Here is a 26,456-nt window from a genome sequence, read left to right as displayed (position 1 = left end):
AAGATGTTTTCTAAAACCTCTCAGTGCTAGAGGAGGGTGGAGCTTAGCAAAGGGTCAGTCTCTGACCTTTTTTGTGCTCTTCTTGGTTACCAACAATTCTAAATTAGTCTATGTGATTGTATGAAGGTACACATAATGTAATTTTTTTTCATGTGGTTACTGGAGCTTGTGGTCTACACAGTTTGATTGAATGAGGAAATGCTGATCAAACATTCGTCCAAATGCTTTAAGGTCTGTCCTGGTTGTATTTTCAATCATTTTTGTGTGATTGCCTGGCATAAGTGCACATCAACCGCACATTTTCTCAGCCTGCTGACTAAACATGTGGGTGGGCATGAAACCGCTTTCATGCAGGCTTATTCGCAGTTCAAAACAATCATTAATCCATCTGAATCAGATGGATTAATCTATCGCATTTGAATATTAGACAACCATCTTTCCGTTATCGAAGAGGCTTAGGTCTGATATTATTAGGATCTGTAATATTGCATGTGCTCATTCTACCTTCCACAGTACAGGAAAACTTAACTTAATTTGTTATATAAAATGAATGGATGTCATCTTGATTTAATGAATATTTCTCGTTCTCAAAAATGAAACAATAATTCTAAGACCTCTAATGGTCTCTAGGACCGAAAGACAGGATGTGACCTCATCACCCGAGTGCAGTGTCTTAAATGAGACCGCTCTCCTGGGAGAAGGGGGATGCTATAGAAATTAGAGGCCTAGACCTGCTGCCTGTTCGTATCAGCCAATCCCTCTTTTTTAAACACAACTGGATTTCCTAGAGACTGAATCGAAAGCTTACTGAACTTTAATGGCTCCCAAATACATATTAAATTGCCGCTGACGGCTGCGTATTGACCTGACTCTAAGAACACAGAGGTTTCAGGAACCGCAGGGTTTTATTAGCATTATGGAGCAAACCCACTCCTCAGAAGGAGGATCTGGCAACCAGCTGAGAGGGAGCAGATGGATCTCTACTGCGCTTCTGTCACGTCAGTGCAGGAAGAGACATTATCAACACCTCACGGCCTCGCCGATATTTCGCTAGTGAGATGCAACAGCCACTTGAGAAGCGTTTAAGGGATGAAAAGGTGTCTGTGTTTAGGATGTGAGAGGATTTGAAGCTCCGCTGAATGAATATTGTAAACTGTATGATGCAGATTTAATTGGATCAGTTTTTGTGGAGCAGCTGTCGGGTTGTCATCAAAGTCTAGTTCCGCCACACAATTGACTGTGCGCCACACCTCCCCCTAGCCCTTTCATTTAGCTACGCATCACTCACCAAACAGATCAGAATACACCATTAGGCCTCATGCAGGCTTATAAACGAATTACAAATTTCTACTGATTCTTGCTTATGTGTCATTCTGCTGACCGGCATTGACTTACTAATTATATGCGCTTAAATTAAACTATAAATAAACACCTAAAATTATCAATGAAATCAAGATTCAGGGCCGTTGTTGTGGTTGTGAGCGATAAAGCTCGCACTGGACTGGAGGCATAGCCAAATTGAAACTGTTTGTTAGAGAATAATATACACTATTGTTTAAAACTTTGGGGTCGATAATTTTTTTTAAACTTTAATCAGCAAATATGCATTAGGATACTGTCTATTCATCAAATATTAAGCAGCACAGCAGTGTTCAACATTGCTAATAATAAGAAATGTTTCTTAAAGCACCAAATCAGCACATTAGAATGATTTCTGAAATATCATGTGACACTGAAGTCTATGATGTTGAAAATTCAGCTTTGACGTGACATTACATTTTAAAATAGGCCTATATGAAAGAGAAAACTTATTCTTAATTGTAATAATATTTCACAATATTACTGTTATTATTTACTGTATACTTTTGAACAGTAGTGTATATTGCTGGTAGGAGTCTGGTCACATGTTATTGTGTGTATATTTTTGTTTCAACTGTTCCCCATTTTTGGCTTTTAAATGGTGAAACGGCTAATTTCATGGGAAGAGGAGCTGTTTGGAAAATGTTGGGGAGAGTGGGCACAATCCAATGAAAAAACTTTAAGTCAACATTGTAAATTGCATTGATCCATTTTAATATGTCATACTTGTCTCCAGGGCCACTGCTGGCTTAAACCTCTGTATTTTTGCGGCCCTGAGGGTGTGGCTTTGATTTTTAGTTATCGCGGCAGTTTGCTTTGTAGTTAATGTATAATTTAAAGGATTTTGTTAACCTGGGTCAATTTTGTATAAACCATGTCTTCCCGGCCTAGAGTAAGTGTTTATCACTCCCTCAGATTCCTGAGCTGCTAGAATAACCTATTATTGCTAAAGCAAAACACTTAGGGCTAGTAGTTCAATTCTGATAGATGTGATGTTTTCTGTGTTTACTGATAGTAAGCCAAGAAAAACGTACTCGGTTACTAACGTAACCTCGGTTCTCTCTAGAAGAGGGAACGAGTACTGCGTTTTATCAAAACGCTATGGGAAAAGTCTCTTTTCACGAAACACTGAAGCAAAAATTATCCTTTAATTTTCATATATGTAAAACGCGTTGCGGCAGCAGCAGACAGCTATGGCGAGACGGCTTGCTCGCTCATTGGCTGCTCTGCGGCAACTGCTTAAGCCTATCGAGCGAGGCCTGAGATGACATCAGGCCAATGAGGGCGCTTCGCGCCCTCCTCGCCACTTCCCGCCGAAACGGGCGTGGCTTACCTCTATAAAAGGAGCTCGAGAAGGCTGACTCACTTGATTTTGATCGCCGAAGCGAACCAGAGTGAACCGTACGCACGGCAGAGAACGCAGTACTCGTTCCCTCTTCTAGAGAGAACCGAGGTTACGTTAGTAACCGAGTACGTTCTCTTACGAGAGTCCTCTCGTACTGCGTTTTATCAAAACGCTACGGGAACCCCTTGCAAAACGCCGTGCGTGCTGGGATAAAAACACTGATCACCGGAAGCTATTTCAGGCATACAGTGCATAATCACCAGATTGACTCACACAGAGTCAGGGAATAAGGGCGGGAGCCTTGATTCCCTAAATTGTAGCGTCGTAGAATAGACATGTCCACAGACGCAAGTATAACATCACATAGACAGGGTAGGGAGCCTGAACTAATGTGGAAATGTGGGTCTTACACAGTTCTGCCCAAGATAGTCGGTAGCGCATAGCGCGTGAGTTTCAGCGGTCTGACTAGACGGCTGAACGGATTACACCGACAAAAGCTTAGCCTGCAAGGCGGGAACCTCTAGGTTATAAAACCTGATAAATGTAGACGGCGAGGCCCAGCCTGCCGCCGTACATATATCCTGTAGGGAAATCCCGCTGGACCAAGCCCACGAAGAAGCCACGCTTCTCGTGGAGTGCGCTCTGACTCCCAACGGGCATGGAATGCCCTTGGCAGTATAAGCCAGCGCTATGGCGTCAACTATCCATCTGGATAGACTTTGTTTCGAAACAGCCATTCCTTTGGAACGTCCACTGAACGAGACAAAGAGCTGCTCTGTCTGTCTGAAGACAGCAGAGCGGGACATATAAGCTCTTAAAGCCCTAACAGGGCAAAGAAAACTCGAGTCCCCTTCCTCACTTGATGCCGGCAGGGCAGCCAGGGAAATGACCTGAGCCCGAAAAGGCGTGTTGAGGGATTTCGGCACATAGCCGTGCTTAGGTTTGAGTATGACTTTAGAGTCATTAGGACCAAACTCCAAGCACGCCGGGCTCACAGAGAGCGCGTGCAGGTCGCCTATGCGCTTCACTGAAGCGAGAGCCATCAAAAACACTGTTTTGAAAGACAAATGTTTGAGGCTAATAGACTGGATAGGCTCGAAAGGGGCATCTTTCATGGCCGCTAGGACCGTAGAAAGGTCCCACAAAGGAACTGAAGGAGGTCTAGGCGGATTCAGTCTCCTAGCTCCCCTGAGGAAGCGGATGACTAAATCATTCCTTCCCAGCGACTGACCCAGCGTTGAACCAAAGAACGCTGAAATAGCCGCCACATACACTTTGAGCGTGGAAGGGGATCTGCCCTTATCCAACAGCTCTTGTAGGAAGGAGAGAACCTCCGTTACCTCACACTCGAGGGGTGAAATGCTCCGAGCTGTACACCAGCCGGAGAAAACCGACCACTTCGAAGCATAAAGCCGCCGTGTCGACGGCGCTCTAGCCTGAGTGATGGTATTCACGACTCCCTCTGTGAGACCAACGGGTATCCGTTGAGCACCCACACATGAAGGGACCACAGTTCCGGGTGTGGGTGCCAAATCGAGCCCCCGGCCTGCGAGAGGAGATCTCTCCTCAACGGCAGTGGCCATGGATCGATATCTGTCAACTGCATAAGAACTGGGAACCATATCTGGTTCTCCCAGAACGGAGCTACAAGCAGGACTGGGCATTTCGTTTCCCTGACCCGTTCCAGCACCTGTGGCAGGAGGGAGACGGGGGGAAAAGCGTATAACGGGCAGCGCGGCCACCTTCGGGACAGCGCGCTGTCGGTTTTTGAAAAGAATGCGGGGCAGTGCGCGTTTTCGCGGGATGCGAAAAGGTCCACCTCCGCTCTGCCGAATCTCTCCCACAACAGCCGGACTGTTTGTGGGTGTAGAGACCATTCGCCCGGGGGAACATTGTTCCTGGACAGTCTGTCTGGGCCCACATTCTGAAGCCCAGGTACATGCACTGCTCTCAGCGAGCGTAAGTTGTGCTGAGCCCATAATAGGAGGCGTTTCGCCAGCCTGTACAGGGATATGGATTTCAGACCGCCCTGGCGATTTATGTAGGACACCACAGCCATGTTGTCCGAGCGGACTATGACGTGTTCGTCCTTGATGCGGGGACAAAAACGCGTCATCGCGTTGTGCACTGCCAGCATTTCTAGGCAGTTTATGTGTTGGAGCTTTTCTCGTTCCGACCACAGGCCGAAGAACGGTCTGCCCTCGAGCAGAGCTCCCCATCCCGAGGTGGATGCGTCTGTAGACACCATCCTCACTCTCGAGGAAGTCCCCAGGCTTACACCTGATTGGTACCAGTCGTCCGCCGTCCAAGGCGTCAGGGCTGAAACACAGCTGTGATCGACCTTGAGGCGTAATCGACCGGTCGCCCACGCTCTGCGCGGTACCCGCGCTTTCAACCAGAACTGCAGCGGGCGCATGCGGAGCAGGCCCAGCCGGAGAACTGACGATGCTGAGGCCATGAGACCCAGCATCTTTTGAAACTTCCTGAGCGGGGTGACAGCGCCGCGGCGAAAAGACCTCGCCGCGTGCTGAATGGCCAGCGCGCGCTGTGGTGACAGCCGCGCTGTCATAGACTGTGAGTCCAGAACGACACCCAGAAACGAAATCGTTTGACTGGGGTTCAATGAACTCTTCGTCCAGTTGACTGTGATACCAAGATTCTCGAGGTGATCGAGTAAAATGGTTCTGTGCTCCACGAGCTGTGATCGTGATTGAGCTAGGATCAGCCAGTCGTCCAAATAGTTCAGCACTCGCATGCCTCTGAGTCTGAGAGGAGCGAGCGTTGCGTCCATGCATTTCGTAAATGTACGAGGTGCTAGGGACAAGCCGAATGGCAGGACTGTATACTGGTATGTCTGACCCTCGAAGGCGAATCTCAAGTATCGCCTGTGGTGTGACGCTATCTGTATTTGAAAATACGCGTCCTTCAGATCTATCGACATGAACCAGTCTTCTCGGCGAACGTGCGCGAGAATTTTGCTGGTTGTGAGCATTTTGAAACTGCGTTTCACTAATACTCTGTTCAGCCGTCTTAGATCCAGTATGGGTCTGATACCGCCGTCCTTTTTGGGGACTAGAAAGTATCTGCTGTATAGTCCCCCTTCGCTTAGAGCTGGGGAAACGCGCTCTATCGCCCCTTTGCTTATCAGTTTTGATATTTCGGCTCGAAGTAGGTGAGCTACTTCCAACGAAAACGTAGTTTCGACGCGCGCTGTGAAGCGGGGAGGGCGTCGGCAAAACTGTAGCGAGAAGCCTCTCTTTATAATGCCTAGCACCCAGTCCGAAACCCCTGGGAGCGCTGCCCATGCATCTGCATGGCTGGCTAGGGGCTGGATACGGAGCGCGCTCTGATCGCCGTGCGACAGAGGCGCTTCGGGGGATACAAACATAGGCGTTATGCCTGTGGCATTTGAGGCGGGGCGCGCGCTTAATACAGCGGGCGAGACGCTCATCCTCGACCTCGCTACAGTGCTTAGCTGAGTGAGGGAGGACTGAGAAAGTCTCATAGGACCCATGTGAGCGAGTAGATGTGGGCTGGGAGCGGGCACATTTACTGCTTTGGGCGCGGCGTCTGCCTGAGCAGAGCGCGCGCTCACAGTTCTCGTTTTTACAGAGAGCCTGTGATGTGTTAGACATAGTGTTCGTGGGCACTGGGAAGTGGGCACTCTCACTATGCTGGAAGCGCAATCGACCTGAGTCGATTTTATGTGCGCGGGCCCTAAGTGTAGGGCTGTGCTTACGTGCAGTGATGGGCACTGAGGAGTGGGCATCGAGACTACATTTATAGCACCATCGGCCGTGGCCGGGACACCAGAAAATACACTCTTTCTGAGATTTATCTGGGTAGCCGTGAAAACGGCTTTTGTGTGCAGGCAAGCGGGCAGCAGTGCGGGCTTGCTCTCTGCAGAAAACACTGGAACAGTCGCAAATCTTGGGACTGAAACAGTGGGGCGCTTGGGTGAGAGGCCGGCCGCAACGGGACTCACACACCTGCGCTTTCCTAGGCTTGCTAGGACTTCTTCGGCACTTCAGGCTTTACCACGATCTTCGATCGCGGCCCGCGCGAGGAGGGGCGCCGGGCGCTGGACCGAGAGCGGGGCCTCGAGCTGCGCTGCTGTGGCTGCTGCGATGAGGCGGCCGAAGGCGGGGGCTGAGGCTGAGAGCTCCGCGGGGTCCGTTTGCCACGACCCGCTGCAGAACCGGAGCGCTTCGGCAGGAAGTGCTTGAAGGCTTGAGACGCTTTTTGGGCCTCGGTAAATCTCTCCACGAACTCGGAGAGAGAAGAACCAAAAAGGCCGGTGGAAGACAGCGGGGCATCGAGAAACGCAGTGCGCTCGGAATCGGCCATCTCCGTGAGCGTCAGCCATAAGTGTCTCTCAGCGACAGTGGCGGAAGCCATACAGCGTCCCATGGCTTGTGCGGCGGCTTTAGTAGCTCGGAGCGTGAGATCTGAAGCGCTCCTTAAATCCGCGATGCAGATAGCGTCAGGTCCCATCTCGTCCAGTTTACGGAGGAGATCACCCTGGTAGATCTGCAGCGTAGCCATGGTGTGTAGCGATGACGCGGCCTGCCCAGCGGCGGAGAAGATTCGCGCGAGCAGCGTCGACGTCATGCGGCAGGCTTTAGAAGGCAACACCGGTTTAGCCCGCCGTCCAGCAGAGGGCGGGCAAAGGTGGGTCGCTATCGCCTGTTCCACCGGCGGAAGAGAGAGGTAGCCTCGGTCTCCGGCATTATCCAGAGAGGAAAATGCGGGTGACACAGATGAGCGCGTCCGCGCAGAGAAGGGCGCGTTCCAGGCCTTCGCAACTTCTTCATGTAACTCAGGAAGAAAAGGAGCGGGCTTAGATTCCGGAGAAGTGCGCTCACCAGGGAGGAAGCTACCATCCAGCCGGGTTCGAGAGGGGGGCTCCGGTGCAGACCACTCGAGGCCGAGGCTCGCCGCGGCCAGCGCGAGTACTCGCATGAGCTCCTTCTCAATGTTGGCTCTCGTTGAGGGCTTGCGGGCAGGAGGCGCGAGGTCCTCAAAGCTCGCCCAATCCTCGCTGCCTGAAGCTATCAGAGAGCAGGAATCCTTCTCCCCCGACGCAGCCTCTGAACCGACTTCCTCTGATGAAGCGGCGGCAGACTGCGGGCGCTGAGCATCAGGAAGTGATTCGAGAGAGGCCGGTGAAGCTGGCGGGCGAACCGGCGAGCTTGGTCGGGCTGGAGCGGGTTCCGGGACCCGCTGCGAGTGGCGCTTTTTACGGCGCGGCATCGCGGCGGTGAATGCAGGCTTGGAAAAGGATGCCAGGCGAGTCCTCAGAGTCACCATCGGCAAAAGCTCGCAGTGAGGGCATCCGCCGTCAGCGAGCGCGAGCGCTGCATGGTCCTCACCCAGGCAGGAAACACAGATGACGTGCTTGTCTCCCTCGGTGAGTGGGGCTCGGCACGAGCCGCAAGAAGGCATCTTAAAAAAGACGCAGCTCTTTTAGGGGTGAGTGTTGCAGAAAACACACACACACACACACAGAAAGGCAATGAAAAGGATATAGGCGCCGGAAAGCGCAGCAGGTACGGCTGTAGAAGGCGGCGTTGGCCAGCAGCTTCGAGGGCTCGTCCCGCTGATGTGCTTGCTTCAACGACGCTGCTTCCGTGATCCAGCGATGCGTGCGCTTCGCTGAAGAGATTAAAATCAAGTGAGTCAGCCTTCTCGAGCTCCTTTTATAGAGGTAAGCCACGCCCGTTTCGGCGGGAAGTGGCGAGGAGGGCGCGAAGCGCCCTCATTGGCCTGATGTCATCTCAGGCCTCGCTCGATAGGCTTAAGCAGTTGCCGCAGAGCAGCCAATGAGCGAGCAAGCCGTCTCGCCATAGCTGTCTGCTGCTGCCGCAACGCGTTTTACATATATGAAAATTAAAGGATAATTTTTGCTTCAGTGTTTCGTGAAAAGAGACTTTTCCCATAGCGTTTTGATAAAACGCAGTACGAGAGGACTCTCGTAAGAGAACTCCTTGTTATCTTATTCTTGTCTAAATAACATAAAGCAGGATATTTCTTTAGATGTGGTAGTTCTACATAAATTGGTTGCTGACGTTGAAGCCGAAGCCTGGCTGTTAGCCAACATGTAGTCTCATGTAGCCTCAGTCGTCACGCCCACAGACCGTTGGCTGAACGTCTGCATATGTCACACAAAATAGGAAACACTTTGGGAGTCGTCAACTAATTGGTTCTTTAGTGTTCCGCCTTGAAACAAAGCCGTTGTGGAGCCAAACCCCCTTATGGAAGAAGAAAGCCGTTTCGAAAATGAGCATTCATTTGGTCAAAATAGTGTAGAATTAAAATGTTGGTCATTTATCGGTTATCAGCAATAACAGAATTATCCGTATCATCCAGAATTTTAATAACAATGCATCCCCTTTTTTTATGGCACCATAATGTTACACTTTTCATCAACATACTAATGGTTTACTTCTATTTCAGTTTAATATGCATAAACTAGAAACTATAAGAAAATATTTTGACATCAAACAATTGACTATTTCTAATATTGTGTTGATTATGTGAACATGAACACACAGAAGCAAGTAGGTGTGCACATTTATCGCTTACTCATGAGTCACGTGTTCCATGACTCGTGAGCCATTCAGTATCATTCCATGCAGGAATCATTTTACACATGGTGGTTCAAGCTCACATATTGCCTTCACAGAACTGCCAGCCCTTCCCTGTCAACCAGTTTGACAAGACGTTTATTCAGCACAGCTCCATTCCACTATCACAAGTCGGATATCAGCATTGTCATTCAAGTCACGCCCAGAGAGAGTTGCAAAACTGAGAAGAGTCAGTCCCCTCATCAATACTTTCTCTGTCCAGGGCTGTGATGGAAAGATTCACTAATTTAACTACCAGAGTGTCATTTGACATTTAGCCAACTGCATTTCTATGGAGTACAAGCTCAAATTTGGCATTTAAAAACAAAAAAGAAGGCCAGTAATGTTTCTTAGTCTTTATTGGAGGTTGTGATTTTGTCCCTCCTCTACATAGACAGCTTTGTGGTCACAGGACTCTGTGCATGAGCTTTACTGCCATCATGTGACAGACACATGTTCAAGTCACTGTGATATTTAGCTAACTTGAGTAACAGAAAATAGTGTCATTGCTATATAAGCAAAGTGAAAGCACAGTAATTTAAAGAGGCTGTATTATTTTCATTATTTTACTTTATAGGTTTAGTTAATTTTTTTTCCTGGAGATACACTTGTCATGTTTGTCTAGGGTTTTATTCCAGAAATCATTAGTTAATTCACTTCATGATCATTTTCCAAAAGAAAAGAAAGTGGCAAGCCTTGTAGGTGACTCTAAATTGAAATGAGAGCACAGGAATGTAAAGGGGACATTTTATTTTAACATTTAAATTTTATATTTTATATTAATTTTGTACTTTTTATCTTATTAGATTTTTTTTATGTTATTTCTGTGTCTTTAAGACTTCTACGTAGACTGTAAACAACCTCTTTGAAATTTGTGATGGCGCTTTGCTGTGCTCACATACTCGCTTTAAAAGTAGATGCAGAGACAGAGCTGTAGGTGCTACACCTAGTCAGAAACGACACCAGACATTTCTACTTTTGTAATTATTAGTTCTTCTGGTGTAATAGTACAACCCCAATTCCAGAAAAGTTGGCACATTTTGTAAAATGCAATAAAATCAAGAATCTGTGATTTGTTTATTTTCTTGAACCTTCATTTAGCTGACAAAAGTCTGTTTTCACTGGCCAAATTAATTGTATTTGGTAAATATACACAATTTTAGATAAAAGTGAAAAGATTACAGAATAGTCAAGTCAAGTCAACTTTATTTATATAGCGCTTTTCACAATACAGATTGTATCAAAGCAGCTTCACAGTATTAAATAAAATAGTACATCAGTGTTTGTTTCTGGTGTAAAACATCCACGTTTGGTAATGCAGATCAATAGCACTGGTGAATCGATTAATCAATTTAAGCATCCCCAACTGAGCAAGCCAAAGGCAACAGTGGCAAGGAACCGAAAAACTCCATTAGGTGACCTAATGGAGAAAAAAAAAAACCTTGGGAGAACCCAGGCTCAGTCGGGGGCCAGTTCTCCTCTGGCGTTTATGAAGTAGAGACCGGATTTAACTGTAAGATTAAAATATTATATGAATGCCTGGCTGAAGAGATGCGTCTTTAATCTAGTTTTAAACTGGGAGAGCGAATCTGAGCAACGAACAGTATCAGGAAGGCTATTCCAGAGTTTTGGTGCTAAATGTGAAAATGCTCTCCCTCCTTTGGTGGATCTGGATATCCTAGGTATGACCAGAAGCCTCGAATTTAGTGATCTTAAAGAGCGCGATGGATTATAGGGCGATAGAAGATCCGTTAAATAAACTGGAGCTAAGCCGTTTAGGGCTTTATAAGTCAGTAGCAATACCTTGTAATTAATACGGAACTTTATAGGTAACCAATGTAGTGATGATAAAATCGGTGTTATATGGTCAAACTTTCTTGATCTAGTAAGAACTCTAGCGGCGGCATTTTGGACTAACTGTAGCTTGTTTATTGAGGATGCAGGACAACCAGCTAATAAAGCATTACAGTAATCTAGTCTCGAGGTCATGAATGCATGAACTAGCTTTTCTGCATCAGAAACAGATAGCATGTTACGTAATTTAGCAATATTTCTAAGGTGAAAAAATGCTGTTTTTGTAACATATGAAATATGATTTTCAAAAGACAAGTTACAATCTAATATAACACCCAGGTCTTTTACTGTAGAAGATAAAGTAACAGGACACCCTACTATGTTAAAGTTGTATTGTAAGAGGTTTTATAACTGCCAATTTAAATGTTCTTGGAACATGACCTAAAGATAAAGACGAGTTAATAATATTGAGGAGAGGCTCTTCCACTATAGGTAACACTTCTTTCAATAGTTTAGTTGGTATGGGATCTAATAAACATGTTGTTGTTTTAGAGGAAATGATAAATTTATTTAACTCTTTTTGTTCTATAGTTGTAAAGCACTGTAATTGTTCTTGCGGGGTGATAATCGAGGCTGAATTATAAGGCGCGATTGAAGATTGAACGTTTACAATTGTGGATCTGATGTTTTCTATTTTCTCAGTGAAAAAATTCATGAAATCATTACTACTAAACTGTAACGGAATATTTTGTTCAGGTGACGCTTGTTTATTTGTTAGTCTAGCCACGGTGTTAAATAAGAACCTAGGATTGTTTTGGTTATTTTCTATTAGATTGCGGAGATGCTCAGCCCTGGCCGCTTTTAGGGCCTTTTTATAGCGTGACGTACTGTCTTTCCAAGCGATTCTAAAAACCTCTAAATTAGTTTGTTTCCATTTACGCTCTAAATTACGGGTTTCTCTCTTTAGAACACGAGTAGTATTGTTGTACCATGGTGCTTTAATTTTCTCTCTGACCTTTTTTAGTCTCATAGGTGCAACAATATCCCATTTTCCAGAGAGAACGGTGCTCATAGTGCTGGTTAGTTCGTCTAGTTCATCGGTTTGTTTAGGTTCAGGCAGCAGCTGAGACAGATCCGATAAGCAATTTGAAAAATTATCTATGGTGGATGGAAGGATTGTTCTGCCTAATCGATAACGCGGCGCAGCATGATATATTACCGGGGTACGTAATATGCAAGTTACCATGTAATGATCAGTGACATCGTCACTTTGTGGAATGATATCTATATCGGTTGGATCGGTTCCATGTGATATAATTAAATCGAGTGTATGATTAAAACGATGAGTTGGTCCGGTAACGTTTTGCTTAACCCCAAAGGAGTTTAATAAGTCTATAAACGCAGCCCCTAACGTATCATTTTGATTATCTACGTGTATGTTAAAATCTCCAACAATTAATATTTTATCGACATTGACCAATAGATCTGAGAGAAAATTTGCAAATTCTTTTAGGAAATCAGCGTAAGGCCCTGGTGGTCTATATACGGTAGCCAAGGCTAAAGATAATAGGGATGTTTTTCTATCATCTAAGAGCGTAACATTTAGTACAAGTACTTCAAATGAAATAAACTTAGCCTATAACCCGTTTTCTGAGTAACATTGAGAATATCTCTATAGATAGTTGCAATACCGCCGCCACGACCAATCAGACGGGGCTCGTGCTTATAGGAGTATCCTGATGGAGTAGACTCATTTAGACCGAAATAATCATTTGGTTTAAGCCAGGTTTCAGTAAGGCAAAGTACATCTATGCTATTATCTGTGACTATTTCATTTACAATAACTGCCTTAGGTGTGAGTGATCTAATGTTTAAAAGACCTAGCTTTAGAAATTGTTTTTGTTTACTAATAGCAACATTTTCTGTTTTAATAACAATTAGATTTTTCCTAGATCCTGCAGTAGATTTATTATTTTGATCGCACTAAACGAGGAATAGACACAGTTTCTATGCAATGTTCTACACTAGTATTTATATCAGTTAATTTAGTTATATCAGAATATCCAATTTAATCTGTTTTGAAACAGTCCACAATAAGCAGGTGAATTGGTAATAGGTGAGGGTATAAAAGGAGCATCTCAGTTATGGCTCACCACTTTGTGCCAAATTTCATTAGAGAATTGTATAACAATTCAAAAATCATAATTTCTCAATGCAAGATAGCAAAGTATAGGTCCACAGGGAATCCATAGAAACCTCAGTCCATGTAGGGCAAGGCAGGAAAACTCTGTTGAATGTGTGTGACTTTCAAGCCCTCAGATGGCATTGCATGAGAAACCATCATGCTACTGTGTAGTGTGTACTTCAGAAAACCGTTTTCACTAAGTCTTTAACTGCAAAAAAATGCAACTCATATCTCTGTTACGCAAGGAGAAAGCTATACATCAATTCTATGCAGAGATGCCGCCAAGTCCTCTGAGTCCAAGCTCATCTCAGAAGGTCTAAAAGAAATTTGTGCTGCGGTTTCAGCAAGTTTTGGGGAAAAACAGACCCAAAGATGAAAGGGACCTTCCAGACTTTCATCAGCGACAGGTGCAAAAGCAAACATCTGTCATGGTATGCAGGTGCATTGGTGCTTATGTGTAAAGGTACCACCACTTCCACTCTTTACCCACAAATAAGGTGCCCTTGAGCAAGGCACCTAACCCCCAATCGCTCCATGGGCGCCGCAGCAAAAATTGTTGCCCTTTGTTCTGGGTGTGTGTTCACTTGGATGGGTGAAATGCAGAGCTCAAATTCCAAGTATGGGACACCATATTTGGTGTCACGTCACTTTCATTTTACTCTTGCTGCCTCTCTTGCTACTCTTGCTACTCTTTAAACTGCCTTTAAGATGACATCTTTTCTGGAAAGCAGGACAATGCCAGGCCTCATTCTGCACGTGCTAAAACTGAGTGGTTAGACACTACACCAGAGAAGGGATGCAATCCTGTCTCTTATTGAAAATGTATGGCACATCATGAAAAGGAGAATCCGACAACAATGACCAAAGGCTGTTGAGCAGCTGTCTTGTATCAGGCAAGGTTGTGCAAAACTGCAACAATTAGTATCCTCAATTCCCAAATGATTCAAAAGTGTAATTAAAAGGAAAGTGACGTGACACCGTTATATTTAAAAAATGCAATTAAGTTGGTCAGTGAAAACATTGAAAAAAAATTCTTTGTACTTTTGTCAGCTATATAAAAGTTAAAGAGAATTAACAAATCACAGATTCTTGATTTTATTGCATTTGACAAAATGTTCCAACTTTTCTGAAAATGGGGTTGTAGAATGTACCTCAATGTGACGAAAAAAGCTGTTTATGAACACAGAATAGATGTTGCTGATGTGTATTTGTGGATAATTATGTCTTATTGAGTTTTGGAAGCTTTCTTTTTGTACTGGAGGACGTTTTGATTACTGAAAGTTAAAGTATGTTTTCGTGATTACACACAACTTTCAAGCTCCTTTCAAAAGTTCAAGATTTTTTTTTTTAATGAAATGGCCCTTTTAAAAATATGCAAATATTATGGATGTGGAATCTGTAATACAAATAGTTAACTGAACGCCATTATAATATGCTCTTTATTCATCTAAAATTGCAAAATAAATAAATGTGGTTTGCTGCAGAATAATATGTTACAATGCCAGTGTACACAACACGCTACAATCAGTGACATGCACAAATAGAGGAGTCCACGTGGGGGCTTGACATTGGCAGTAATTTTGTATCTTCCCTCCAGCAGTGCTGACAGACAGAGAGATCTGTTTGTTTGAAAAGTTTTGGCCTACATATAGCCTATTCTCTATAACTGCTGACTGCTTAAGTTTGCTAAAACAAATCAAAATGTAACCCCTTTACTTTCTGTAAATTATAGTTTAGTGTTCTGTCTAATAAGGGTGTGTTTTGTTGTGGGTAGAAGATGAAACCCTTTAGTTGGGTGGGAGCCACTGAATTTAACATGCTTTCTGTGTTTGTTTGTTTCCAGATCGAGCTGGCAGCATCAGTACGTTGGACTCCTTGGATTTCGCACGTTATTCAGATGATGGGAACAGGGAGTCGGACGAAAGAGTCGCAGGTAAGGATAATATAATCTTGATTAGAATGATGAAAATAACAGCGGTTATGAGAAAGCAGGGTTATTCTGGCTTGTGCACCTTAACCAATGCAGATACTTAGTTACTTAAGCTTCTTTCAGACAGGCAAAATATATATTTTTTTTTTAATTTTTTGGAGGGGGTCTATATTCCTGTTGTACTGGTTGAGTGTACAAGGTTGTGGGTTTGATTCCCATTTTTGTTCAGACAGGCATACATTTTTTTTTTTTTTTTTTTTTGTGACTTGCCAAGTGTTTTTGAATTCCAATTGTCACACAATACTTTTAAAACTGTAAGTCTTTAGTCAATTTAATTTTAAACATTTTGCATGCACTGATCGTCATATTAGACCACTATTCACAGTAGCCAAATTTTCTATTTGCCAATGCCAATGAATTTCCAAAAACACAATTCAGCAGTTGGCCATTATATGGTCATTTTTGGGGCAAAATGAGAAGAAATTGGCTTCACTGGCCATTTTTCTGGAAACTATTAGTGGTTCAGTGGCTTCTGTAAAGCACTTTTACGAGAGGCGATTTGGTCAGTGTTACCGTATATGACACAAGATTCTTGGCATTCATGATAATTGATGTGAATTCACATGGGACAAACAGTAAGGTTTACTGACCGCTTTCATCAGCGGTCTCATAGATGAGCGGTTTCTATAGACGAGTAGGGAGGGTTAGCGAATAGCCATGAACGCTAAACTTTTCTATCTAATTGGGCTGTAATGACAATGACTATCTTGCTTTCCAATTTCTTTCCAAGCAAAAGGTTTTCTGACTCTCAAGTTTCCTCTCCTGTTATTTCCTTGTTTTAATACTTGCTTGACTAGGTCGCCATACTGTTCCTTTAGCTTTTTCCTGCATTAGCTTGAATCCCTCCCAAGCTTCAGATTCCTACATTATCTTGGCAGATATCAATTTTTTTTTCCTGCTGGAAATGTTTTGTTACTATTAATTCCTGTGAAAATTCATATCCCCAATACAAAAATAGTACAGTTTATTTGTTGGCTATTGGTTAAACAGTGAAGTCAATTAATTGTATACAAAGTATCAGGGTTGCTATTATCCAGCAATGTATTTTGTGGTCTTTTTAAAATGTTAACTCTTTCTGATAATGTTAAGGTCTACTCACAACAACGCTCTATTTTTATTTGTTAAATTAAAGGTGGTATCCGTGATTTCAGGCCCAAAAATATTTTTATCACATTCATCTAATCTTTCCTAACGATCCGCTAGCTGCCCGCCCCATAAGCATGCCGTCAAAAAAACGCGTCTCTGTAGGCAGCCTAGGCTCTGAGATCTGCACACAAAAACAAATGGTTTAGCCAAACACTCATAACCAAAACAAATAGTGTTCCAACCAATCACCGACAGTGGGAGGGTGTTGTGAGGTTTTGTGCTCGTGCACGGCTGCATGCGAAGTCAGAGCTGAAGAAAAAGCTGGCTCAAAACCTCACAACACCCTCCCCCTGTCGGTGATTGGTTGGAACACTATTTGTTTTGGTTTTGAGTGTTTGGCTAAACCATTTGTTTTTGTGTGCAGATCTCAGAGCCTAGGCTGCCTACAGAGACGCGTTTTTTTGACGGCATGCTTATGGGGCGGGCAGCTAGCGGATCGTTAGGAAAGATTAGATGAATGTGATAAAAATATTTTTGGGCCTGAAATCACTGATACCACCTTTAATACATTTTTATTTTATGTTTCATAAAATATATATTTTTAATGGAGTAGCTAAATACTGAATAATACATTGTTTGTGAATATGTGATTTCACATTGGTCTATATTATTAAATAAATAATAAAACAAATGAAAATACAAATATATCTAATTGATTTTAGTTGTATGTCCGTAAACTAAATCCAGCAATGTTACGGTAAAATGAGATTCAAAGGTTTTACGCGCTTATTATGAATGTGATTTTATTAAAAGATAATTATGGGTAAGTAGAAAGCCTAAGGAACCGTGCAGCAGAATAAGATTGCTTTGTCACTTTTGTACCTCAAATTGGGCATCTCCTTCCAAATCTTGACCCCTTCGGCTATGAGCACAGCCATGGCTGTCTGACCTGGGGTTTATTGGTTGTCTGATGGGTCTCTATTCCAGTATTTCTCTTTCCAATACTGGACCACAAACCATCCAGGCAAGCACATCTTTGCCACCTCTTTTGCTTGTTTTTCCATTTTTTTCCATTTGTTAAACTTGCATCCTGTGCTCTGATGATCAGCAGAGTAAGTGCCTTTGTCCCATTTGAGCTCTGCTTTTTCTTAGCTTTTCCTCTCTCTTTCTTCTTATTTGTTTGTCTATTCTTCTTCCATCTTTTTTCTTTCCTTATTTATTTATCTGGCCTTGTTCAGGTAGATTGTGTTCTAGAAAACCTATTAGGGAGCAGAGCTTGTGGAAGTCCCACCTGCTGATCATCTGCGCACAGTCATGCAAATTGTCCTGTGCTCTCCATGCTTCTGTTTCCAAGTGTCTCTGGGTGTGTCTCAATCCGTTCCCTAGTTCAGTACACTGCCCAAAGATTCATGATCACAATCTTTCCAGTACTCTTTAGAAATTCCCAGAATGCATCATAAAAATCAGTCAGAATCAGCTGATTCTAGAAATGTTGCCACGTGGTACCAGAAGAACATCTGTCATTGTATGTTATACAGCAGTTTTAATGCACAATATTGTAATCTTGTCACAGGTTATTGAGTCATCAGTGTCCCAATTGTTACTGGATCAAGGCTCTTGCTAATCCCAAATTTCGTCTTCACAATATACTGATTCCTGTTTTAGGGAACTAGGCTGCGGAATGCGACACAGCTTCTGTTAGAACTCGCCTAGCAGGTCCACAGTAGCAGGATTGCTGTGGGGTTTTGCATACACTAGTAAATCCCTTTCCAAACGAAGTACTCTGTTTTACAACAAAGATCAAATGTAAACAGCAGATGGATTTAGATTTTTGTGTGTTTACGATTTTTGATCTGTTAAAATAAACATTCGTACAGAATCCTATGAGGTGCAAGGATTTCTTTAGTCTGTCTTCATAAGGAAAGCATAATTTATTTTTGAAAGCTTTCCCCTTAGACCAATTAGTTCTATTTCAACTGAAGTGTGTAATTTTCTGTGTTAAAATAGTGGGTCCCATTTTATATATAAGTGTCTTTAACTACTTTACTAACACTTAAATTAATCATTTAATACACGTTCTTATGTACATGCATGTTTTACATTGTACTTGTATTTTAAACGAAACCTGCATGTGATTACATCAATAATTACACTGTTGGCCCTTCCCTTACACCTTAACCCATCCTTAAACCTACCCATACCACCAAACCTAACCTTATCCATATACCATCTCAGTAGCAAAAAAAGTGTTTTGTAATACAACATGGACACATTCAATACATTGTAGTAGTTAAAGACACCTAATATAAAGTGGGACCAAATGCTGTCTCTTATTTGCAGAGACAGCTGTTCAGTAAGACATTCAAAGGTTGATTCCCCTGAAAAGTGTGATCACTGTGTCTCTGTGGTGGCAGCTTTGGTCTAGCCAGGGGCGAAATGAATGTTTCAATCATTAGTTTGGTGGTACAATCACTACATGGTACAGTTTACACTTTGTAGTCCTCAAAAAAAGAGTTGGGTGTAACCCTGGCATCCTGGCCAAATTTGCCCATTGGCATCTGTCCCTCATCATGGCCTCCTAAATCATCTCAATATATACTGATTGGCTTCATCACTCCGTCTCCTCTCCACCAATAAGCTGGTGTGTGTGGTGGGCGTTCTGGCGCGTTCTGGCGCAATATGGCTGCCGTCGCATCATCCAGGTGGATGCTCCACCTTGGTTGTGGTTGAGGTGATTCCTCGCTTCCATATGTAGGCCTAAAGCACTTTGAGTGCAGAGAAAAGCGCTATAAATGTAACACTATTCTTATTGTTGTAGTACCGCTGGGTAATAATGCGGTGTGAAGTCCGTACCAGGATAGACTTGAAGCGGGCAACAAATAGGACTCCCTGTCCAACAAATGGGACTCCCTGTGGTCATGTGAGCTTTAATCATTACATGCAAGCAAATGCCACTAAATGGCAAGTGCACTTTAAATGTACTTTTTGGGACATGACCATATTTTTTGCAATTCTGTTAATGAAGCTAGTGCAACAGAAATTACACACTTCAGCTGTAAAAGTCAAAAGGAATTATGATGTCTAAAGGAATTCAGAAAAATTTGCCAATGGATTTTCTTTTTTTTTACCTTTCATTTAAAACAAACAAATAAGCCCAGGTATTAAGATGCGATTTGGTCGATCTGATCACAAGTAGATGAGGGAGACATTCCTGTTTACAACTGGTGTTTTAATCTGTCTCTTTTGTCCACTTTCAACCACTTCTGTCCTGATTTCTCTGAGGGAAGGATCTCTGGGTGGGTAAATGTATGGGCTTTTTCAGATCTTTCGATCAAATGGAGGAAATAAGCTTGCGCAATCTACATATGAATGCAACCGGAGAAGAACGAAAAGAGAGCATACGTTTTCGATTCTGCTCTGATAAAAAACAAGTTAACCATGCCTAATGCAGAGAGTGTGTGTTCGTAATCAGGAATGGTGAAAGAACATTGAGCTTGGCACGTTTTTCGTCTTCAAGCCAAACTTGGGTCTTCAGCCGACAGTTTAAATCCCGTCTGGCTAGCGCGCTTCCCATAATGTTTACGTGTTAGGTCAGTAAGCAGAGAGTAGATGGTCTTTTGTGGCTGTTCGAACGCATTCGACCACATGAGCGTTTACGCTACGAAAGAAATCAAATGCGTTTTCGAATACCTCTGGAAGTGGTTGAAAGTGGACAAGCTCAAAACGTTTTAGACCCTGTTTACACCTGTATTTTGCGTCGTCATCATTTGTGATCCAATCGACCAAAACGCATCTTAATACCAGGTGTAAACAGGCCCATAGACTTTGCTTTGCTCTAAATCCCTGGTCAGACAGCAGCTAGTGAACTTTTCTAGCAAAATAAAATCCGAAGGGAAATAATAAATGTGTGAATATTTTCATTATCTGGCAGCTCCTTCAGCAACCTCTGCTGCATGTGTTCATTAGATCCATAGTGTGCATGTCCCTGTTTTGGTTCTGCCTCAGCTTCTTATAAAAGTTGTCGTTTTTTCTTTTATTTCTTTTTTTGATTTTGTTTTTTCATGGCCATCCTTTGTTCTTTTTTTCCCCCTTTTGTTTTGTTTCTTTGTTCCCTTCTCTTGGTTGGATGCCTGTTTGTGTGTGACCCACTTCCCCCTGGTCCAGTTCTGGAGTTTGAACTACGGAAAGCCAAGGAGACCATTCAGGCTCTTCGTGCCAACTTGACTCAGGCTGCAGGTGGCGTACTTTCAACTTTTACACTCTTCAGTCCTTTCTGCTATAGGAGCTGCTCTCATTCCTAAACGCAGTTTGTAATGTCCACCATAAATCAAATTCCAGCTCACTCGTTTCTCTTTCTCTCTGTTTCTTTCTTCTCTGTAGAATGCGAGATTCCCTCTCAAGAGAGAAAAAACTACAAAACCAGTCCTGAAATTCAGGTTACCTTCATTTTCTTTTTGTTATGATGGTATTATAAATCTAAACATATTAGATTTCTCTAATAAGCTCATTATGAACAACTGGCCTAGTTTACTTTTTGTTTTTTCAATCATTTTTCCAGGAACCTATTCGCCCCCTTGAAAAGAGAGCCTTAAATTTTTTAGTTAATGAATATTTATTGAAAAATGAATACAAGTTAACGTCCATCACATTCTCAGATGAAAATGATGATCAGGTAAGCCTTTAAACGTCCTTATGAGACATACATTTTTATTGGATTGTTGATTCGACTATTTTAATTCTTCCTGTTATCCGTGATATTACATTTCTGCAGGATTTTGAGTTGTGGGATGATGTGGGTCTAAACATTCCCAAACCTCCAGACCTGCTGCATGTCTACAGGAACTGTGGGAACAGCCTGCCGTTGAATATGAATACCGTGGACGTGGCGGTCAGTGTGGACCCAAGTGACTTGCCTGGAGACTATTTTACCCAGCAACCTGTGCAGCAAACTGAGGTATTTATGTATAGGAAGAAATGTTGGTGTTGCAGTCTGATGTTTACATGAACAATTTCCAATTAAGGTGCATATTCTGGTCAAGCCTTTATTCTGAAATAAAATTCTGATCAAGGACATATGCTAGATATTTTAATCAGATTTATAGAAACTGGGCCCAGTTGTTCAAAAGTATTTCGGCTGTTGGATTGGACCAAATCTTGAAAATGGTGATTTTCTGAAATTCTGAAATCGGATTAGATCATGTAATCCATTCTTGGTTTTGATCTGCATCAAACCATCAGTGTGTTAGGATAACATTGATCAATTTGTAATGGAACTTTAAAATTGGTCAAATTCTACAATGTTACAATCATGTTGTATACATATAAATTTTATGTAAAAAAAGATTTCGTCTCCATAAAATAATGACTCAAACATCTGCCAGTATCAAACAAAATGTATATATTTAATGTTAAAAACAATGGCACAATCATCAGAGATAAACCATTCAAAAGTAGTTTCTAAATATCGCATTCCTTTATATTTTGTAAAGGGATGGAGATGGGAGGAACAATTGTCTTTCAATGCTTTTGTGTTCTCTCACAAATGGGCTCTGTAGGGGTCTGACTGTTTAAAGTCATTTGAGAATGATAGGTGATGTTTGCATAATTAAATTCTGCTGTTTTCTTTCTCTTAAAATAAAAACGCTTAAAATGACCCTACATTGACTCTTCTACCTGTTGTTCTGGTTCTAGCAGCCTACATTGTGATATGTGATCCCATTTAAAGCACTGGTAATCTGGAAAAGTGTGTATCTGAATCAGGGTGATCCAATCCAGTTTTGCTTTGAAAAACTAGCACAAGTAAGACGGATTACCTGATCCTGGATCGCGAAACCTGGGATTTCCAAATCCCAGATCATTCTGATCCAGATTAAACTCTTTGAACAACTGGGCCCTGGAGTATTGACTTAATTGGATTAAGGCAATCAGGTTACATTCACATGACACTTGCATAATCAAAATAAGGCCGAATCTCAGTAATCCCATGTCAAATATCTATTCACAAGGGATTTGCGATTTAACATTCTGCTCTATTGTCTGAAGCTTTAAAGTAGTATTGGGTTTCTCTGGTGTAAAATATGCTAACTTCTAAGTCATTTGGTTGTCATCCACAGCAGCAGCAGGAAGTGGTTCAGGAGCTGGAATATCAGATCAGCCTTCTGAACACTGAGAAACAGAGTCTGGCTGAACAGATTAAGAAGCTCCAGAGGTAAGTGTCATCGCCTGATGCCTGAGGGACCAATTCAATCAGAACTGTCATAAACCTGCATGAGCCCATATAATCAGAGCTCAGAGCAGCAACCTGCAATTATACTCATAATTATTAACCGCTCTCAGCACAGGGTCTTATCTCGTCAGCTGATGTTTACAAAAATCATATTTCTTTGTGGAAAATGACTAAGATGTGGTTTCTCATTGTCATGCATTCCTAACGATTTCACGTTAATCGGTTATTCTGCTAAACTAGCACGTCCCATTAACCATATAACAATATGATTATATGTAAATAATATGCACTAATACCATATTTATTTTAAAACTTAATATTTTGATTGTCAAATCATATGAATGTTATTATTAAATGTATAATATTATTTTAGGTAACAATTTATTTTACAGTATCATTGTTGCACGTTACATGCGGTTATTATTTAGTAATAACAATTATGCATAATTACATGCAACTAAACCAAACCCTAACCCTATAGTAAGTACATGTAGTTACTTAATATTACTCAGTACCTAAATGTATAATTACAGTGTAACAAAGACACCTTAAAATAAAGTGTAACCTTATTTTATTGTTTTATTATTTTTAAACCTATTTGTTATTATTATTAATTGTATTATTTGTTATTTAATACATAGTAACTGCATAAACTACACTACTGTTCAAAAGTTTAGGTTAAGTAAGATCTGTTAAATGTTTTTGAAAGAAGTCTCAGCAAGGCTGCATTTATTTGATACAGAAATATTGTTAAATGTTATTACAATTTATAGTAACTGTTTTATTATATTTTGAAATGTAATTTGTTCATGTGATGGCAAAGCTGAAATCTCAGCAGCCAGTACTCTTAGTTTTTACTGTCACATGATCATTTAGAAATAATTTTAATATGCTGATTTGGTGCTCAAGAAAAACAAAAATATCACAGCTGGTAACGTTGTGCTGCTAAATATTTTTGTGGAAATTAACTTATTTTTTTTATTCTTTGAGTAGAAAGTAAAAAAACAGCATTTATTTGAAATAGAATTTTATTGTATTATAAATGTATTTTCTATGCCTGTTGATCAATTTAATGCATCTTTGCTGAATAAAAAAAAAAAAACCTCTTTCAAAGGGAAAAACTTACCCTAAACTTTTGAATGAATAATTAAATATAAAAAATAAATGAGTCCAGTATTCCAATGTTCTGCTGTAGAAAGTAACCCCTCCACCCCCTCCGGCTCAATATGACCTTTGGGTCTCTGACATTTTTCAGCCTGGCATTTACGTTTCCTAGCAAGAGATGATCTTTACACATATCTTCTAACTAGATTTGCCTCCACTCCATATTTCGTCTTCTCAGTCTCAATGCTATTTCTAATACATGCATTTGTTTGTGTGCGTGTGTGTGTGTGCAGTGATATCCAGGCACTTCAGAGGAACGTTTCATCAGATACCACGACTGTAGTGAAGTCGACTCCGTCTAAACAAGACCCTCTATGTGATAAACCCCCCCTAGACAATGGACAGTATTTGGACATACGAGGGGTCACAGAAACAGACAGCCCCCTGGATGTCAACGCTACAAAGACCTCAACCACTACAACTACTACTACTGACTGCACTGAAAGCAGCACTACTGCTACACAACCTCACAGCAAACTAAAGTCTCAGAGTCAGCAGAGTAAAACCGCTGTGCTATTTGACCAGCCCAACAGGTGAGACCTGCACTTCCTTGTAGACTGCCCTATGACTGTTAAAAAGGAGTTGATGAGATGCACAAGGGCAAATAAAGAAAGTACTCAAACAAGTTACAACTAAATTTTATCAGAAGTGAGATCTGTTTCAAAACCTAGTGAGCTTCCTTACTAAAGTTTGGCATCATAGCCACACTTCTAATGTGAAAGCTTTTCCAAACTTTATTCCAAATGCTAGGGTCTTCCACAAAAATATTAAGCAGCTCTACAAAAAGCATTTCATGTCAGTTACTCAACAGTCAGTAACTTATTCAGTTTGGATGCTGTCTTAGTAGGTAGCAGCTTACTAGGTTTTGGAACAAGGCTGTTATGACCACTAGATGGCAGCACTGCATTGAGCTCCTCTGCATTCCTCACCCGGCTCTTGCTGCAGTGCTAACTGGCACCATATATTCCATTCATCATCATTTTGCACATCTGCTCCGGATGGACTTTTACCCCACGAGGCTGATTCAGACAAATTATGCTCTCCTTGTTTTGACTGTTCCTATATCAGCGTTTTGCTCTGTGCTGTGGAAAGCTGGGCTAATATGTAGAGTTATTGGTAACCGGAGGTGGAGGTGGCTTGTTAAATCATGTTTTGTTTGCTTGTGCAGAAATCTGTCTCCGGTCTTCCACCAAGCACTTTTGTCCTTCTGTCGAATGTCTGCTGACAGTAGGCTGGGCTCAGAGGTGAGTGGGATCGGGTAGCATACAGGTACAAATGCACAAGCACATGTAGAGACGCTTAAAGGCGTAGTTCACCTAAAAATGAGAAGTTTGTCATTATTTACTTAGCCTCATGTTGTTTCAAACCAGTATGATTTTTTTTTTTTCTTCACTGGAACATTTGAATTGGCTGTGCTTTTCAGTCCAGTTACAGTGAATAGAGCCTGCTGCATTTAAACTTAAAGGAAGAAAAAAGGCACCCTAGCTGTATCTTTAAAAAGCTCTATATCACTCATGCACTGTATTACTAAGTCCTCTAAAGCTTTGTGTGATGAACAGACCAAATATAAATAGTTCACTGAAAATCTTGAGATCTGTCCATGAACTCTGAGTTTAATTTCATGATCGAGTCATTCTTTCAATTTTCAAAAGTCATAATTTGTAACTTTCGAAAGTCAAATCTTTTTTTCAATTGAACCAGCTCGCAAAACCAAGTCTGAATGATTTGTTCATGAATCAAAGTGATTTGATTCGGTGTTGTTAGTGTTAGTTAAAACTATTAAAAATCATGTTCAGTAATTAAAATTAAGCTGAAATTAAATTACATGTAAATATTAGCTGAAAAATTCTAACTGAAAAAATTGGTGCAGTGATATGGTCTTAACCTGCCTGGAACTACTTTTGCTATGCTTTTTCTAAAAAATAATTGCACACCTTAGAACGTTCATCAACCAATCAGAATCAAGCATTCAACAGCCCAAAAAAACAGGGCCTAAAACTAACTTTTTGCTACGCCTGCCAATGGCCGGTGACTTAAAGACAAGTAAACAGTCAGTAATAAATAAAAAACAAATAATTTAATGACAAGAAAAAGCATAAATGAAATATACAGTGCTTTTCAGGTTTTCAGGTAGGTCTGATAGTAGTTTTCAGGTACAGAAATTTTATAAAGTAAGCAAGTAAAAATGTAAAATAACACTGCATATTCTTCACTGTATAAATGAAAAATACTTATTAAAGTTATTTAGTCATGAGCAGTGAGTGTTTTTTTTTTCTTTGTCCTTTGTTGTTTGATTGAAAAAGCATGAAATATTAGACTGCTGTCACTTTAAGAGCGAATGCACACATCTAATATACTGATACTATACAAATGCGTTTACTTTCTCAACTGCTTACGTTCACTTAAAACAAAACCGACTATGTTTACTAGGATGCTCGCTATTATTTTTTTACATAAATTTGTCAATTTCAAGTAGACGTGAGAGAGCTCAGTGTAGTAGGCCTATTTGTGCGCTGTCTGAGACGGCGCTTTCTGGGCGCACAAAACTATAACGAATAACGAAATGAGCTCCCTTTCACGTCTTCTTACGCTTGAATATTTAAATTGTCAAGGCTTAAACTTTCGTGATGATGCAGCGCTGGCCCAGAGCGTCCTTCACGTTTGTTTACGTTCATGCTTTG

At 41.8% G+C, this 26,456-nt stretch overlaps 1 protein-coding gene across 7 annotated transcripts in view; it reads left to right on the top strand.

Annotated features, from left to right (window-relative positions):
• The window catches only part of relch (RAB11 binding and LisH domain, coiled-coil and HEAT repeat containing), a gene marked incomplete at its 5' end in the record, with an annotated part of 56,606 nt that overhangs the window by 2,202 nt on the left and 27,948 nt on the right, over positions 1-26,456 (top strand). For all 7 annotated transcript variants that reach the window (XR_014029221.1, XM_081353065.1, XM_081353066.1 and 4 more), the window contains 8 exons: positions 15,153-15,242; positions 20,550-20,621; positions 20,766-20,821; positions 20,944-21,057; positions 21,157-21,339; positions 22,499-22,593; positions 24,009-24,308; positions 24,944-25,019. Coding sequence is in view for 6 of the 7 variants with exons in the window: in XM_081353065.1 (XP_081209191.1) it covers positions 15,153-15,242; positions 20,550-20,621; positions 20,766-20,821; positions 20,944-21,057; positions 21,157-21,339; positions 22,499-22,593; positions 24,009-24,308; positions 24,944-25,019 (986 nt within the window). The remainder of the gene's footprint in view (positions 1-15,152; positions 15,243-20,549; positions 20,622-20,765; positions 20,822-20,943; positions 21,058-21,156; positions 21,340-22,498; positions 22,594-24,008; positions 24,309-24,943; positions 25,020-26,456) is intronic.

Source organism: Scardinius erythrophthalmus (assembly GCF_964197995.2).
Source record: "Scardinius erythrophthalmus genome assembly, chromosome: 22".
Classification (NCBI taxonomy): domain Eukaryota; kingdom Metazoa; phylum Chordata; class Actinopteri; order Cypriniformes; family Leuciscidae; genus Scardinius; species Scardinius erythrophthalmus.
This window is presented reverse-complemented; position numbering and strand designations above follow the sequence as displayed.